Genomic DNA, 16,027 nt, shown 5'->3' with positions numbered 1-16,027 from the left:
CGCGCTCGGGCACCGCCGGCTAGCGGCGGAGCTCGGCCGGGACGCGCCGCCGCATCGCCGCCCCGCGCGGGGACCGTGTGCGCCCTGAGCGCAGCACAATAGCCGGGAGGAGGAGACAGGGAAAGGGGCAGGGGGAGAGGAGGAGAGAGAAAGAGAAAGCACAACACGGGGGCTGGCGAGGCGGCGCGGAGCGGAGGGCTCCGGAGCGCGGCCGCGCTGAGGAGCGTGCCCAGGACGGCGGCGACAGGAGGTGGGTGGGGGGCGATATTTACCTTCCCTCCCCCGCCCCGAGCCCGCTCCTTTGTCCACGCGCTTTGAAGTGCTGCGGGATCGTCGGGGTGGGAGCATTGTTGTTCGCCAGCGAACGATCGGTCATGCCGGGGAGAGAGTAGCGAGTGTACGCGGGGCTGGGGCCGGCAGAAGCAGAAGGAGACGGGGAGGAGAGACGATTGCGAGCGAGGATTGCTGCCTGCCTCCCAGCGCCCTGCATGGACCGCGAAAGAGACGCGCTGAGTTGACCCTGCCCGAGCTGTTTCTGCTTCTACATGTGAGATCCGGTTGGTTTTTTCTTTCCACCTCTTTCTCTCCAGCCTCCTTCTCGTAATCTCCACTTACTCCCGTATGCAAAATGGTGGACCCTGTGGGGTTTGTAGAGGCTTGGAAAGCACAATTTGCAGACTCTGAGCCTCCTAAAATGGAGCTGAAATCTGTGGGAGACATTGAACAGGAACTGGAGATGTGCAAAGCATCTATCCGGAGACTGGAGATGGAGGTTAATAAGGAGAGGTTCCGCATGATTTACCTGCAGACTCTTCTGGCAAAGGAGAAAAAAAGCTATGATAGACAGAGATGGGGTTTTAAACGTGTTTCTCAGTTGCCTGAAGGGGGTGCAGAGCAGCAGATCCAGGACCTGCATCATCACCAGTCTGCTGACCAGGACGAATATGAAAAAAGCAAGTCACATCATGGGGAGGAAAAGTTCAAACCCAGGATACCCTCTATGCGGAAGCTGTCTACCCAGAGTGATGGGTCAGACCTGTCACCTTTGGACAGCCCCCACCATGGGGAAGGAGAGCAGGACAGGTGCAAGTACTATGGTGAAGAGAAACTGAAGAGAGTTGTAGAAGACATGGAGAATCGCTGTGATGCAGACGGCTCTCCTTCAAAACACAGATCGGCTTCCACTCGCAGACTGGTGGGATCTGCTGAGAAGGAGGGATCATTTGAACCTAAGGAGAGAGGGAACAGCACCAGTGTGGCAGCCCTGAGGTCCAATTTTGAGAGAATGAAAAAGGTTAATTCGCACTCTTCTGGTGATAACAAGGATGTTGTTGAAAAGCCCTTCTATGTGAACATGGAGTATCATCATGAGAAGGGTCTAGTAAAGGTCAACGATAAAGATGTTTCTGATAAAATAAGCTCCCTTGGTAGCCAAGCCATGCAAATGGAACGCAAAAAGTCTTTGCACTCCCTCCCTTCTAACATGGTACCCAGCTTCAGTGAGTTCCAGAGGCCTGCCTACAGGGGAAGGTCCTCAGAGAGCAGCTTTGGCTATGATGGAGAATATGAGGATGCTGAACTGAACCCCAAGTTTCTTAAAGATAACCTGATTAATGCCAATGGCAGCAACCGCTCACCTTGGCAGCCCATGGACTTTCAGCCGTATCAGAGTATCTACGTAGGTGGAATGATGGGGGAAGGAGAAGGAAAAGGACCTATTCTGCGAAATCAGGGCCCACCTGACCAGGAAAAACATCTCACGTGGCCCAGGAGATCTTATTCCCCCAGGAGTTTTGAAGATATTGGAGGAGGATATACTCCTGATTGTAGCTCTAACGAGAACCTTACCTCCAGTGAGGAAGACTTCTCCTCAGGACAGTCCAGCCATGTCTCCCCCAGCCCCACCACTTACCGCATGTACCGGGACAAGAGCCGCTCCCCCTCGCAGAACTCCCAGCAGTCCTTTGACAGCAGCAGCCCACCAACCCCCCAGTCTCAGAAACGGCACCGGCAGCAGCAGGTCATCGTGTCTGAGGCCACTATTGTGGGCGTACGAAAAACAGGACAGATCTGGCCAAGCGATGGAGATTTGCCCTCTGCGAGATGTCACCAGGACAGCTGTTTCCACGGGGATGCAGGTGTGTAGCAGCTTCTTCGTAGTCTTTGAAATGCATTGAGCAGGGAATGGCATTGTGGAAGTGAATGGGAGACCCTGGGTGAATTACTGTGAGGGAGCAACTGTTTCATGTGAGAATTCTGTGTTTAATTTGTAGTTTTGCTGTTTTAGGAAGATCCTAGAGAAGGATGTCACACTGCATTTTAGGAATTTAGTCTGGATTCCCAGATGGATTGATGCAGGCTTCTTTTGAGAGGATCAGTGATGTCCATGTTAATAATTTCTTAAAGTTTCAGTCTGAACACTGAGCTTAAAAGGGGCCAGAACTTCACCAGGTATTCACCATTTGTGGTGAATTCACCACCAAGTTTATTCCTTCCCTCATATTTGTGCACTATGGAGTAGTTAAACTCTACCTCAGAGGTGGTAGCGTGCCAACAAACCACAACCTGAGGGTTTTGCCAGAGCTTTACCGATAATGATGCTGCTCCCACAGTCGTGTTTTTTCCTGTCTGTATTAATTGCAGTGCTAGTTTCTCGTTCTGTCTCGTGTCAGCCTTCAATTAGAGCTGATTGGAGGTGATGATTGTGCAGCTCTGTTCCTGGAGCTTTCTGCTATCGCTGAGTGAAGAAAGAACTTGGAATATCAGGAAGCCCTGAGGGAAAAGTGTTAACTAAATTTCAGCAGAATAAAACTTTTTATTTGGGGAAGAATGGGCAATGTTTGAATCCGTTTTCATGTAACTCATTCAGGCATGCAGGTGTGTCTGTGCAATCACAGTGAGTTTATAGATGGAAGAGGCATACAAGAATTGTATTAATTCAGTTTTTTGAATGTTAATGTATGTGGATGTCTGAACCTATTTAGCAAGGCAAGGCATGTAATGTAAATAGTATCTTGTGCTAACACCTTAGTCTCCTGTGCAGTAAATGAAAATCAAATCCCGGAATGAAGAAAATAGGAATGTGTTTTTTGACAGATTTCTTTAATTATAAATGTGTGAGTTCTCTCATGGGTTTTCTTTATCTCTTCAAATCTCTCATTTTAATAAGGGATTAACATGTTATTTGTCGATGGGACCAAATTCCTGTAGTAGTGGGTGAATTCAGAGGCCTGTCAGAGATGTCACTTTCTCAGGTTGTGAGAGTTTGCTCTGTTACTTCTCAGAAGAGTAACTGCTCAAAGGAGATGCCTGGCTTTACTTTCCCTGCTGATTGTTTTTGTCAGCAATACTTTTGGGAGCAAAAATGGAGGGGGAACTCTTCTCTGCCATGCTGCCATCCTCTTATCTCGTGTTACGGGAAGGCTGGACAGTTGTAGTGGATGTTCAGTGTACATGGAAGCTCTGCACCTCCTCACAGTGACTTCTCCCTTATCAGATTGGATGGACATCCCTGTTTTCTCTCTGGAACTGCTGCATTCTTCCTGGCTTTTGGGGGAGAGGCTGAGTCTTGTGCTCATTTGAACTGAGCTCAGCCATCTGTCTCTGCTCTTGTTTACTGATGCTCTTTAGATGACTGGGAAGCCTCCTGGCAATTTCAGTTTTTGCAGAAGGAAACAAAGGGGTAAAAATGACAAAGGTTGATAAAGCTTGAGGATAAATTCAGCTTTCAAAAAGGCAACAGGTAATTTTTATTTTAAATAATTTAGCTGGAATGCAGTGATAAAAAAAAAAGGCAGCTGAAAAGTCAGAGCACTTACAATTCCTGGATGCACTGGAAAGCTTTGTGTCATGTTCCTAAGGATGACCACACATTGCAGGCAAGGACAGAATGTAACTGATCTACCTTCTGCTTTCCTCAGCACAGGGGGTGACATGGCAAGCTTAGCAGGAACTTTCACCAGATGGCTAATCAGCACTGTCTTGCACATTAGCTGGTGGCAACTTTTTACTTAGCTGAAAAGGCTTATGCCTTCAGGAGGGCTGTGTTTCTGATTCATTTCTACTGAGCATCATTTCATAGGAGTATTCTTTCCTTCCCGATTGGGATGAATTTTGATCTGAAACCAGTTGGCAGCACCTCCTTTACATCAAACAAACAAAAGGCCTGAGAGAGCCCTGTGTGATTATCTGGCTGGCTCCCATTCCCAGCTACCCTGCTCTGATGCAGGCTGTTCTCCATCACCACGTGCTACCAAAGCCATTCACAGATCCAGACAGATTTTCCAGCACCTGTGGTTCAGTCACTGCTTCTGCCAGGCTTCCCTAAAGTTTTGCTTGAACAGAGTGCAAGTTTCAATCACAGTAGGTTCTGGCCAGTCTTCATGTTAATTAGCATCAAGTGGGGTTTATTCAACAGTGCTTGACTTCCCTGTGTATTCAGATTGTTGTGTTTTCTGGCTTTGCCTTTGATCACTCTTCCCATAGTAATGCTGAGTGTGCTGTGCACAGGTGCAGTGTGAAATTTCCATCTGGATCTGGCCCAGTGCACCTTGAGCTTGGCCAGCAGACACATGCTGTTCTGTCCAAATTATTTCATGACTTCACAGTTAAATGATGTTTTCCTGATTTTGTATTACAAAAAAAGGATGTAACTCTCAAGTGGATGGGGTCTGAGCCAAAATTGGAATCTGGGTTTTTGGAGGTGGATTATCAAAAACATTAAAGCAGATCAAGGTATAGTAGGCTTTCAGTTTTTTTCCAAGGAGCAGCATGAGAGCTTCAGGGTTGAGATTTGGTAATAGCTGTACTTTCTATTAAATGTACTTAATGAAGCCTGGGCAAAGATATTGATATTAGGATTAATTATGTATCACTAGTTTCCTGTAGTGGGAATAGAAAAAAAAAATCACATCTTAACTTTGCATTAAGCTTACAGATCTTTACTATGATTGTGTAGAAAAAACAAGATTTTTAAAATTCTGCCTTCTGTTAAACATTAGTTGCAGAAGTAGACATGAGAAAAGCCACCCATTGTGCATTTCTGCTTATGGTCAAGGGGAAAATTGCACAGAACTGTTACGGAGCAATGACATCTTGCAATGGCCTCAGCTGGGACAGTTTTTAACTATCAGCATTTTGTTAATGAAGAGCACACTGGAGCTGTTGCTTGGCTTTGGAGCTTGCTTTATAAAATCAGTGTTCTCACTCTGACAGATTTTATCTGTCTGCATGGAAACTTTCTGAGTCCACATAAATAATATTTACCTGCACAGCTGCTCGCTCAAGGTGCCCCAGGACTAACTCTGTTCACGTGAGAAGATTTGGTGGTGCTCTGAGAGAGTTGTGCCAGGCTCTTTCTCTAGACAGCCACCAGCCACCACAGTGCTCAATATGAGGTCAGTTTGGGGATATGTGTCATTTAATTCCATTGGAGTGAGGTTTTACTTATTTTAGCTTCTACTAAATGTGGGAGTTCTGAATGTCCCTTTCTGGAGAGCATGGAACGTTCCCTATTTTTTAGAGAGTTTATTGTAGAGAAGGGAAAGAGCAGTGGAATTTATGCATGTGAACTGCAAACCTCACAATTCCTGTTATGTCAACAGAAGGCCATTTTAAAACTCCTGCTTACCTAGAGCTGTAGGTTCTTCAGTTTTTGTGTGCCTTAAATGCCTGACCAGATAGGCAAGCATCTGAATTTCCTGCTTTTAAGGCAAATAAATAAGTAGTGTTACTTATTTGTAAAGCCCCAAGAAATCATGTAGTGTGTCATCATGGGAGGACCTTGTTCTGTACCAGTTTCTGCAAGGGTTTACTTCCTGAGTTATTTGCATCTTCTGAAATCTTAGACAAGTTTCTTAACTCTGCACTTCTTTCACCCAATATTGTATTCTGTGAATTTTAGTTTTGAGATGTAGATTGAAAAGTTCTTTGTGGGATTTTGCAGACTCCTGAGGCAACATGTCAGTCCTGTTGCTGTTGTTCAGAAGCACAACTTCCCTTTGAGCAGCTGAGGCAGACTTCAGTCCACACTGTAGAGATTCTTTCTTCTGAGGAGCTGAAATGTAGGAACATTTATAATGTGCAGATTGCTTGTTAATTTTAAGGCCTGCTGGCCATAGGTCCTGCTTTCCATCTGTGACTTACATTGGATCAATAATGCAATTTAAATTTTCCTGACACTTGTTTAGTTCATTTTGCTATTACTTCTTAGACATGTTCTAATTCATTCCTGTGATGATCAGTGATTTCCTAGGAGCAGTGATGCCAAGATGCTGTTTAAATGCAACCCCCCCACCCTGCCTTGCCTTTCAGTGTTTTAATGGCTTTGGAGATTTTGGAGATTATCAGGATGCTTGCACTACCACTCCCTTCTTCTTAGTCTGGGGCAGTGAAGAGCTCCCTCTCTTTCTCTTCCAGATTTCTCTTTCCCTACAGCAGAGTCTAATGGAATCTACAGAGCTGCTGTATGTCCCCAGTGACTATAGTGGACTCTGAAGTGTTTGTTTTCTTCCTTCTTCCACAGAGAGTTGCTAATGTTTACCTCAGGCCTAGCATGTAGACAGATTTTATTTTTTCTTTCTTCACCCCAGATCAGGTACTTCTGCAGTCACAAAGCACCTGCCTTTGAAATGGGAGTGTAAACCAATCCACATAGTAGTTGTCTGGTACTGGGGAGCCCTGGAGACTGCTGGTGTCCCCTCATCTGCCTGGGAGAAGCCCATTTTCATGGTCCATGACGGGGAGATCAGAGTGGGACTGCCTTTCCTATGGAGTAAGCAGACAGCTGTGAATTCTGCAGGTCAGAAAGCTGCTTGTCCTCCTTGCACCCTTTCCAACAGTCTCAAAGGGTCTCTGGCAGTGGAGATGAGCTCACTTGTGAGCTGCCACTGCTGCAGGAGGGCTTGTGCCTGCTGGAGGCAGGCAGTGCCTGTGCTGGGCAGGTGAAATGTATTCCCAGTGCAAGCTTGGAGCTTGGGAGTGGTGCAGGAACTGAGCGAGGACCAAGCAGCCCCAGAGCCACAGGATATCCTGCAGCATCCTTACTGTGCTGAGAACAGACTGCAGTGCTGTGCTGGATACAAAACTGTTGGACCTGGGTGATTGCAGCTTGGTGATTTCACAGGGCCAGGGACTCAAACCCTAAAGCTTTGCAGGGACTTTTGAAGTGATTTACTTGTGTGTGTAGGTGATGGACTTTAGAGCACTGAATTGTATTGGTGAATGAAGTGCTTTGGTCTCCTGTGTCTTCTCATCTCTAGCAAAGCAGTTAATGGATGTGGTTTTAATCTTGAAGATTTTTATTGTTTAGTGTAAATATACATGACCCCATGTACAGACTTCCAGGGTGCAAAACTGGAACATTATATTCTTAATTCTTGTAGTTATACTATCTCGTGCTAATGATGAGAAAAAGAAAGCTAAGAGCTTGCTAATTTGTGGAACTAATTGCTCTACCATTTTTCCTAAGTGTTTCCATTTGTCTAATATCTCTGGTTTGGATATTTGGATGAAATGCTAAATACTGTGTTCTGTTACTCCTTCATTGACAGCTTGCTTTTCACTGCCACCAGAAAGTTTCACTGAGACCTGAGCAAAAGTAGTAAAGTGAGTTGACTGGAATAGCAAGGAGGTATCCTGAATAACAGATCTGGGATGAAAGAAAAATAAGGTTTAATTAGAAAATTTGCTAAACCTTCAAGTGTGGGTTAGGAAATGTTTATTTTTGACTACTGGGCAGCATACTAGAGCTATATACTGATGCTTAAAAGAAGTGTTGTGGGTGGGGGGTGTGATTTGTAATCCAAATTTGGCTTTGAAGGCTCCCTGAAAGAAGAGCCAAAAAAGGAGGCCTAAGCCTGTGAAGGTTTGGGCCCCGGTAATAGGCTGGAAACAGTTCTTCTTCCAGTCCTAGCATGTTTAGCAGTTTGCTCTCTAATGCCCTCCCTTGCTCCCCAACCTCTTAGGGGTAAACAGCTATCATGCAGAGGCAAGGGGGACCTGTATTTCAGCTTCAAGGAATTTTGGAGGTCAGTCCATAAAGGTTAATGAGGTGAGACTTGGCAAGCTGTTTGAGAATTGCTCCATTTCAATTACCACAGGGAAGCATATTGCTGCTCATGAAAATCAGAGTGTTGATTGGAGGCACAGCTTATCTGGAACTTGCTTTTCCCCAGAGATACCAAGACCAGCAGTTTGGGGTTTTTTTTTACTGTCTCCTCTTTGATTTGTTCTGCTCAGTTAGATAAGCATGGAAAGAATAATAAGGGTCTGATCCTGTTCTTCCCCTGGTGAAATATAAGTAATCTCTTGTTGGCACGTGTAGGAAAAGAAATGGTGTTCCAGTCCAGGTTGAATGGCAGATGGATGGAGGGGTAGGCTGCAAGTGACCACAGAAATGCTGGCATGGATTAATTTGAGTGAGCTGCATGTGAATGAAGGACTTCCAAAACACCAATTTGAGTGTCTTGGGTTACAAAGCAGGTTTTGGCCAGCTCACTGATGACAAAGTGGATTGCTTTCCTGATCATATCTTTAAATTACGAGTGATGTGAAAGTAACCATAAGCTGTAAGTAAATCCTTGAGTGTTAGTCTTTCCTTCTTCTGAGACAGTTTTACAGATCAATAACTTCTCTAATTTTTTTTCAAATTGTACTGAGTGTGTTTTAAACAGTAAAAGTGTCCTGTGTAGGACAATGTGTTGTATTTCTGTCACAAAATCTGGCTCAATTTGCAGATCTGTCTGTTATTAAAACAACAAAGCATGTCTCCCTCTCCCTGTCTTCTTCCTAAGTGCCAAAATGGTATCTCTCAGACCCTTTCCTAACCAGGTTATGGCCATGTAGTAATCAGATTATTGCAAATGTAATTGGAGTCTCTGCTTTAGAGGAGGCTCTGCCCAAATGTAGCAGCTGGAGTCAAGTTAGTTGCTCGTGGCTACACGGATACTCAGGAGTGTGTGTGAGAGTCCACGAGGACTGCCCTGTAGGAAGAGTGAGTTGCTAAAGTTCAGTGTGTTGGTTTATACTACTGAATTGTGCCTCTTGGTATTACAGGCCTTTTGCATAGTTGTTACCTTTTGTTATTTTGTTATTTTCAGTCATTTCACCAATCTCTGTTACTACTGGGTGGGGTGGGTTTTTAAAAAAGTATTATTTATTTTATCTTGTGGAGGAGAAAGAGTAGATCCACCACAACCTTCCTTCTTTTAAAAATATTTTTTTAAAACCCTCAAAACCACCCCATCCTCTTCAGGAGCTTCTGCACAACTTCTGAAGTATCCAAAATCCACAAATTACTTGCAGATTCGTCTGTGACAACAGCACAGTAGCAGCTATGGCAGGCTGCTGTGGATCACACAGTATTATCTAAAATCTAAGCAGGCAGCCCTGGCAGGAGGAGTTACTTAGTAGTGAGTAACTTGTGTGCTTGGACTCCAGCTCCTCTCCTTGAGGTGTGGAGAAGTGCACTGTGCAGCCTTGGCTCACTGTGTGTGTTTACTTCTTCAGAACTCCAGAATATTCTAGACTCCACTCTGAAATGCAGCTCCTTCTCTGATGGGGTATTTACCAGCTATTCTGTTATCAGCAATTACGTACTCCCTTGGCTGCAGAGCTAAGGAAGGAGTGCCCATTTTGAACCCACAAGATGGGTGAGGCTGGAGCAGGCTGTTGTTAGATCAGTTTTAAGAAACCCAACACACAAAAAGCCACCAAAAACTAACAAATCCCTCAGTTGCCTACAGCCACATCTGTGTGTTCCTTTGAAACAAGGCAGGAGCTTCCTTGAGTAATCTGTTCTGAAGGAAAATACCTTGTTCCCTGGAGTGTCAGGCTCCAGATGTATTTGAGCTGCTGAGAAGTGAATGGGGTTGGTGTGTTGTCAGCAGGGAGGTGTCTCCAGGGCAGGTATGACTGCCCAGCAAGGCAGCCCCTGCCTGGGCTCAGGGTGTCCCAAAGGAGGTTAGATTATGGTGCTTGGAGTGAGCCAAGGCACAGAACACTTGTTTCTGTGCCTGGTAGTGCAGCTGCCTCAGCTCATAATTCACTGCCTCATTTTCAGTTCTGCTTCCTGCTAACCGAGACCTGCTCCGGAAATTTTTTTATAGTGGCCTGAAGTGACATTATGACATGAAGTTTCAGAAAATAATATGGTCAGAACAGTAGATCACTGTTGGAAGACTTGGATGCATTTCCCCCTGTCTTTGCCTGTCACTTCTATAAACTGTCCCCTTTGTTTGAATCCTTTTAGGTAGAACAAGTCTGGGAGTCCCTTCCCTGGGCAGGACACTTTTGCTTTACACTTTTCTGAGGTGGTCATTGGACCTGTCAGTCTGACAGGGATGAAATCACTGACATTGTTCTGAGAAAACACAATAATGCCTCAACTGTCCTTGAGGAAATCATGGTATTTGGATGAGTAATTCTGTCTTTGCCAGCTGTATCAATAACTTACTTGGATTTCTAGATTAGTGAGCAGAGGATGCCCAGTTGCAAAATTCTCTTGCAGTTCTCCCACCTAAGCCTAATTGTAGTGGATACCAAAGCCAGTGTTTAGCTGGGATTGAAGGTGTCTTGTCTGGGTATCCTACACTTCATCAGTGGCTGCAGTGAGGAGAGCACGTCTTACAGTCCATTCCTGGTTTTACTTTTCTGAGTTTTCTTAGAAAGCTGAAGAGTGAAATCTGAATTGCAAGGAAGAAGAATCTGACAAGCTGTCAGATGAAAATAGTCTCTTTAGCCTGGGGACATATACCACTTCTCTGGTTCTAGTATTGATCATCTGTGGCTCCTGATCTGGGGTAAATAAGTATCGGGAGGAGAATGTTTCAGTCAGATCCAGAGTATTGTCTCAAAGGCTTCCTAAGCTGGAACAAGTACCTCTCAGCTCACAAAAGCAAGATCCTCAGGGGCCCTCAAGTGCTGCTTCTGACTCTGGCAGAAAGCTGGTGCACTTAATGTGAGCAATACATTGGGCTTAAAAGTCACCTGAATAATTGTTTGGGTGAATCTTTGTTCAGCCTTTTCTCCATTGGCATCTTTCCTGAGGAACTTAGGGGAATGAAGTATGCTGAATAACTCATTTGAGTTCTCTATTGTCTGCTCTTGCCCTCTTTCCCCTGAAACCTGTGACTGTAATGGGTCCAGAACTCATGATAAGCATGTGTGTGATCAGGTGAGGGGGCTGGTGTGTGACAAGGAGGATTGTGTTTAGTCCTTGAGTATATCCAGAAGAGCCAGTGTGTGCTCAGCTCAACAGGGAACCCAGAAACCATTTGCTGTCTTTCACTTATTCAACAGTTCAGTTTTTCTTCTGGCAGAACAGCCATTGGCAGACCTGGCTGATGGAGGACAGGGATAAAGAAAATTCAGAGGATAGGGATCAAGAAAATTCCCTGGTTTTCCTTTGGTGTTCCAGGTGGTGTATTGAGCTACAGGCCTGCCTGCCTTCTTGAATTGATCTGTACTGCATAGCAGGGATGAGAGACTGTGATTTTGAGATTGTTTACATGGTCTGGTGCTCTTGCCATTCAGATGAGGGCTGGGTTCTGCTTCATGTGAAAGCAGAAGGTCTCTCATATCTTATGAATTTATATGAGGCCACAGTGAAGACAATTGTTTTCCACTTCCCTGTATTCTTAAGTGATGTTTTCACACCCAATGCTGCAAATGCAGAGCTGTCACTGCACCCGTTTAGGCTTTAGAGAGGCACTTGCTCTGTTTGATTTGCTGAATTTCTTGAAGGTCCTCCTGAGCATAGCTGAGCAGTTCTACAAACCCATAAACCTTTTCTTTTGTAGTTGTTGAGAAACCACACTGCTTTATATAGAAATATTTACATAGGATTTGAACATCACTTTGACCGTTCCTAATACAAATTGATTTTGCAACTTCTGTATGCACTGAGTGAAATTTGCAGTCACAGAGCTGAAGTCAAGTTGCTATTAGCAGTTTCTCTGTGTTGCTAAAAGGGTCAGTGTTCTCAGCAGGAAAAAATACCAGGAAAGAAGGTATGCATTTGGAATAAGTAACAAGGAAGGAGCAAGAGAGCTTAACAAATTTTGGTTGTTTGTTTTTTTACTTGGATTATTGGTTTTTTGGGTTTTTTTTTAATAGCTGAAAACACCAGTGGCTACTCTTGAGACCTCTAACAGCATCTTTGGAAAGACCTGATTTGAGGTCTTGCTGATGCCAGGAGATGTCTAGTGACTGTTTTACTGTTTGTGCAGCTCTACACCACTAGCTGTTTGTTTCTATGTAACTACCTGAACCAGAATTTCCTGAGATACTTTGATTTTGAAGTTTGATCTGGAGCTCTGACTTCAAAAGCACTGATAGGGTCTTCACAGGCTTAGATTATAAATGTTTTAAAACTGACATGCATGCAGGTTATGCTGTTTCAGTAGCAATACTGATGTGGCTGAGAGCTGGCTCGGAGCTATGCTGGGCAGGCAGTCCAAAACTGTAATTTTGTTTTGAAGTTTCTTGTACCTCTTGGACAACTGTGCAAGCTGGCCATATGTATCTGCCATGCCTCCTGATTAGGTGCTATGGCAACACTAATGTAATTTGGAAAGCATTTTTACTTTATTTAATAATTCTTTTAGCCATCCTGCATCTGCCATCCTAAAGGGGAAAATGGTCTGACAGAGTGAGAAAACAGTATTTATATCAAAATAAAAAAATATGTTCTTTCCAGTTTGCCCAGTCCTCTGAGCTAGGACTCTCAAAATGAGTTCTGCTTAGGTAGGGCTGTTTCAGTATTCATGGAGAGAAAAATCTGTCTGTTAGGTCTCTGGAGTGTCTGAGACACCAGCAGAAGGTGCCTTCCTCTCTGCTGGGCCATTGTCTGCAGGCAGCTGAGGCTGTGTCCCACCCTGCTGGGCTGGGCTGGCCCAGTGGCACTGGCCTGTCCTGTGTGCTCAGCAAACGTGCCCTAGGCCTGACCTTGGCTACCCCAAATTCACTCAGCCTTGAGCACTGACCTATACATAATTTGTTGTGGTCTCTGCTCAAAGTGAAACACGGACTAATGTGATCTAAGCTCTGCTTTGTTCTGTGCTGATAGGTAAACATAATGAAATATTTTCTCCTGCAGATAAAGGGTTACACGTCTTCCTCCAGTTAGTGTCCTCCATTCCTGAGCATCTTAGGAATCTCAGTATCTCCACTTAAAGCAAAGAAGGAAACCTGATTATCTGTTACATAAATGTGTTCTGAATATTTATGTGCACAAGAAGAATCTGAAGAGGAAGAATTTTTAACTTGAATATTTTATTTTGTATATAGGTGTTTCAGACTGGTTTCAATGTATGTGCAAATATGCGCTGATGCAAAGATACAAGCAAATTTACAGAGTTCTACCTAAACTTTATAAGGAACTTTTCCTTGTAATTAGACCAACATCTGGTTAAGGAAGCATTCTGATGCTAAAACTGGTTTTCCCATTAATAGACACTTGCCATGTAGGGCTGATGCACATTGAAACAGGCTTGTTTAATAGCCTTTAATAATTGGTTGCTTTGTGGCTGTGCTTTTTAGTTTGTAAGGAAACGAGTCATTTGCAAGTTTTTTTCCAAACACATGTAAAGAATGAAAAGGGAACTTAAAAAGAAAAACAGCCTTAGGTTTATAGCAAGCTTTTATCTTAATATAGTGATTTGCATAAATAAATTTCCAAGTGTGTTAATGAGGAAATATGCAGCTCTGTCTTTTGAATTGTTGAAACTCGGGCTTTTAGCTGAATTTGGTGAGCTGTAGTGTTCTGGAATTAAATTCAGTGCATTTCTCCTGGATCACGCTTTAGTTAGTAAATTGATTAACTTCCTCTATAGGTATGTGTTTAGAAATTGTTTTGTATCTGTGTTGAACTTTTAAGGGAAAATAGTGTCAAAAAAACCCCAAACCCACAGTGGAAAAAACCTGAGTTCTGTTGCTGGAGGGCTTGCCCCATCACTGATTTCTACAATTCATATGCTTGCTTCCACTATTTATTCTTTTCCCTACTTAATTCTGTGTTCATATTAACTCGTTCAGTTTCCTCTCTAAGTAAATAAGCTCAGAATCTGGGGGTTTGCCTGTGGCTGTGGTTGCTCCTTATGTGTTAATCTCTGGGTTTTCTACTTCTTCCTTTTTTTGGTGTATTTGCTTAAAATTGGAAGCACGAGCTGCCTTGTCTTACAACATGTATCTGTGTATGTCTTCCAGTATTTTCATATTATGCCCCTTGAGGCTAAATCTTGATTTAAATTGTCTCTGGTGCTAAAGCCTCATGCTGTGACCTGCTGCCCTGTCAGCCGTGCCAACAACTGCTCATTTCTAGCTTCACGCTGGGAATTGGATCAGGGAATTTATCTGTGGCATTTTTGGGGGTTTTGTTTGGTTTTTTCTGAGCCAAAATCAATCAAACAAAAATCACAAAACTCAGCCAGCCAAAGCACAAACCCCTCTAAGCACGGATTGTAATCTGTCCTCCTACAAATGTTGCTGGTGGAGCAGTAACTGCTGGGGTGGTGTTGGGGCAGGGGGTGTAATGCCATGAAAGACAATTTACACTTCAAGCCCCAGTCCCCTGCCACTCGAGGGCTGTTCATTCAAATAACAATGGAACATTAATGCTGAGAAATCTTGTTTAACTTCAGCACTTTCACTTATGACTGTCCAGCTGCTTTGGGGTTTCACAAAGAGGTTTTTGGGTGTCCTTTGAGCAGAGTACCTCTTCCCCAGGAAGATGCCTTTTTTCTGCTGCTGGCAGAGTGTGAATGAGTAAAAGCTGCCTGAGAGCTTGCAGATATTTGAAATTGCTTTGTAGAATAAATCCAAGTGGAATGATAGTGGACTGAAAATGGGAGTATTTGCTGTAAGACAGACCTGATGACGTGCTGGTGACATGATGCCTGAAAATACAGCTCTGTGACTGCATATGCCTGATGACACATTTTCTGTGTGAGTGACTCCCTTTCCAGTTGCCTACATAAGTATTTTGTGGTTTCAATTATTACATCAGCAAATACTTTGACTAGTTATGACCAGGAGCAAACGGAAGAAAATATACAATTATTTGTTTTTACTAAGACTTAAAAAGGTGACCAGCTTCTGCCAAAAGGTTGTTTAGGTCATAAATCACCTGAAAGGAGCACAGGAGGGATGCCAGGTCAGCACAGCTTTTAGAGGTGAGTGGAACTTCTTTAGTAATTTGTGTTTGCTTTCTCTGTGTGTGTGAGTGTTCATGGGCTAAGATTTAATGTCATTTTTTATGATGCAATTACTGTAATGTGACATCTGTAGAATTACATCTTATAACTATGTGAGTGTTTTCCCTTCATGAGTGTTTTTGGCAAAGTGGAATTCTAGAGGTCATTTGTAGGCCTTTTTACATTTGTTTGCTTTGAATTATAAAATGTCATATCCTGGCTTAATAGTGGAACTGAGATTCCTGTCAGATGGTGTGATTTGCTTAAAAAGCTCAATCTTGAGCAAGGATAGGGCAAGAGTCACAAAGAGGAGAAATACATGTAGCTTCCAGCATTGAGACATCTTTACAGTTTCTCTGTTCAGTTTTATTTTGAATGCTTATGTGACTCCCAGATAAGAATTCTATTTTTACCTGTGACTGCTGGCTCTGCAGAGATTTGTGAACTCTTCTGACTTAACTCTGCTGAATTCCTGCCTGTGCACCAGCCAGGTGCTACATTTCTGGCTTCCAGCTTCTTTTACTTTTTCTGTTCCTGTTCAGTCCACAAACATGGGAAAAAAATGCCCCACCCTGCTGACTCATTGAGCCCAGAGCAGTCCCTATATTCCCGAAATAGGATTGCTATCTGAGGCACTTTGAGCAACTCAGCAGAGCTGGGTCTGGTTCTCTTCTCTAGAACCTTTTAAAATAGCTGATTTCTTGTTCTTGGCTGCTGCTCTGCCTCAGCCCCGAGGTGATTTCCTTAGCTCGTATTCATTTAAAGGGCTTTTACAACAAATGCAACTGTTGTAGAAATCAACTCGTATGTAGAATAATCCTTTTAACAGGTTTATT

At 43.7% G+C, this 16,027-nt stretch overlaps 1 protein-coding gene across 1 annotated transcript in view; it reads left to right on the top strand.

Annotated features, from left to right (window-relative positions):
- The first annotated feature begins 628 nt into the window (after nucleotides 1-628).
- Nucleotides 629-16,027, top strand: part of BCR (BCR activator of RhoGEF and GTPase) — a 94,742-nt gene continuing 79,343 nt past the window's right edge. The window contains exon 1 of the mRNA XM_039725853.1: nucleotides 629-2,138. Within this exon, the coding sequence (XP_039581787.1) occupies nucleotides 629-2,138 (1,510 nt within the window). The remainder of the gene's footprint in view (nucleotides 2,139-16,027) is intronic.

The sequence above is a fragment of the Passer montanus genome, unplaced genomic scaffold (genome assembly GCF_014805655.1).
Source record: "Passer montanus isolate IOZ18808 unplaced genomic scaffold, ASM1480565v1 scaffold57, whole genome shotgun sequence".
NCBI classification, from domain to species: Eukaryota; Metazoa; Chordata; class Aves; order Passeriformes; family Passeridae; genus Passer; species Passer montanus.
The sequence above is the reverse complement of the archived record's forward strand: the minus strand, read 5'-3'. Positions and strand labels throughout refer to the sequence as shown.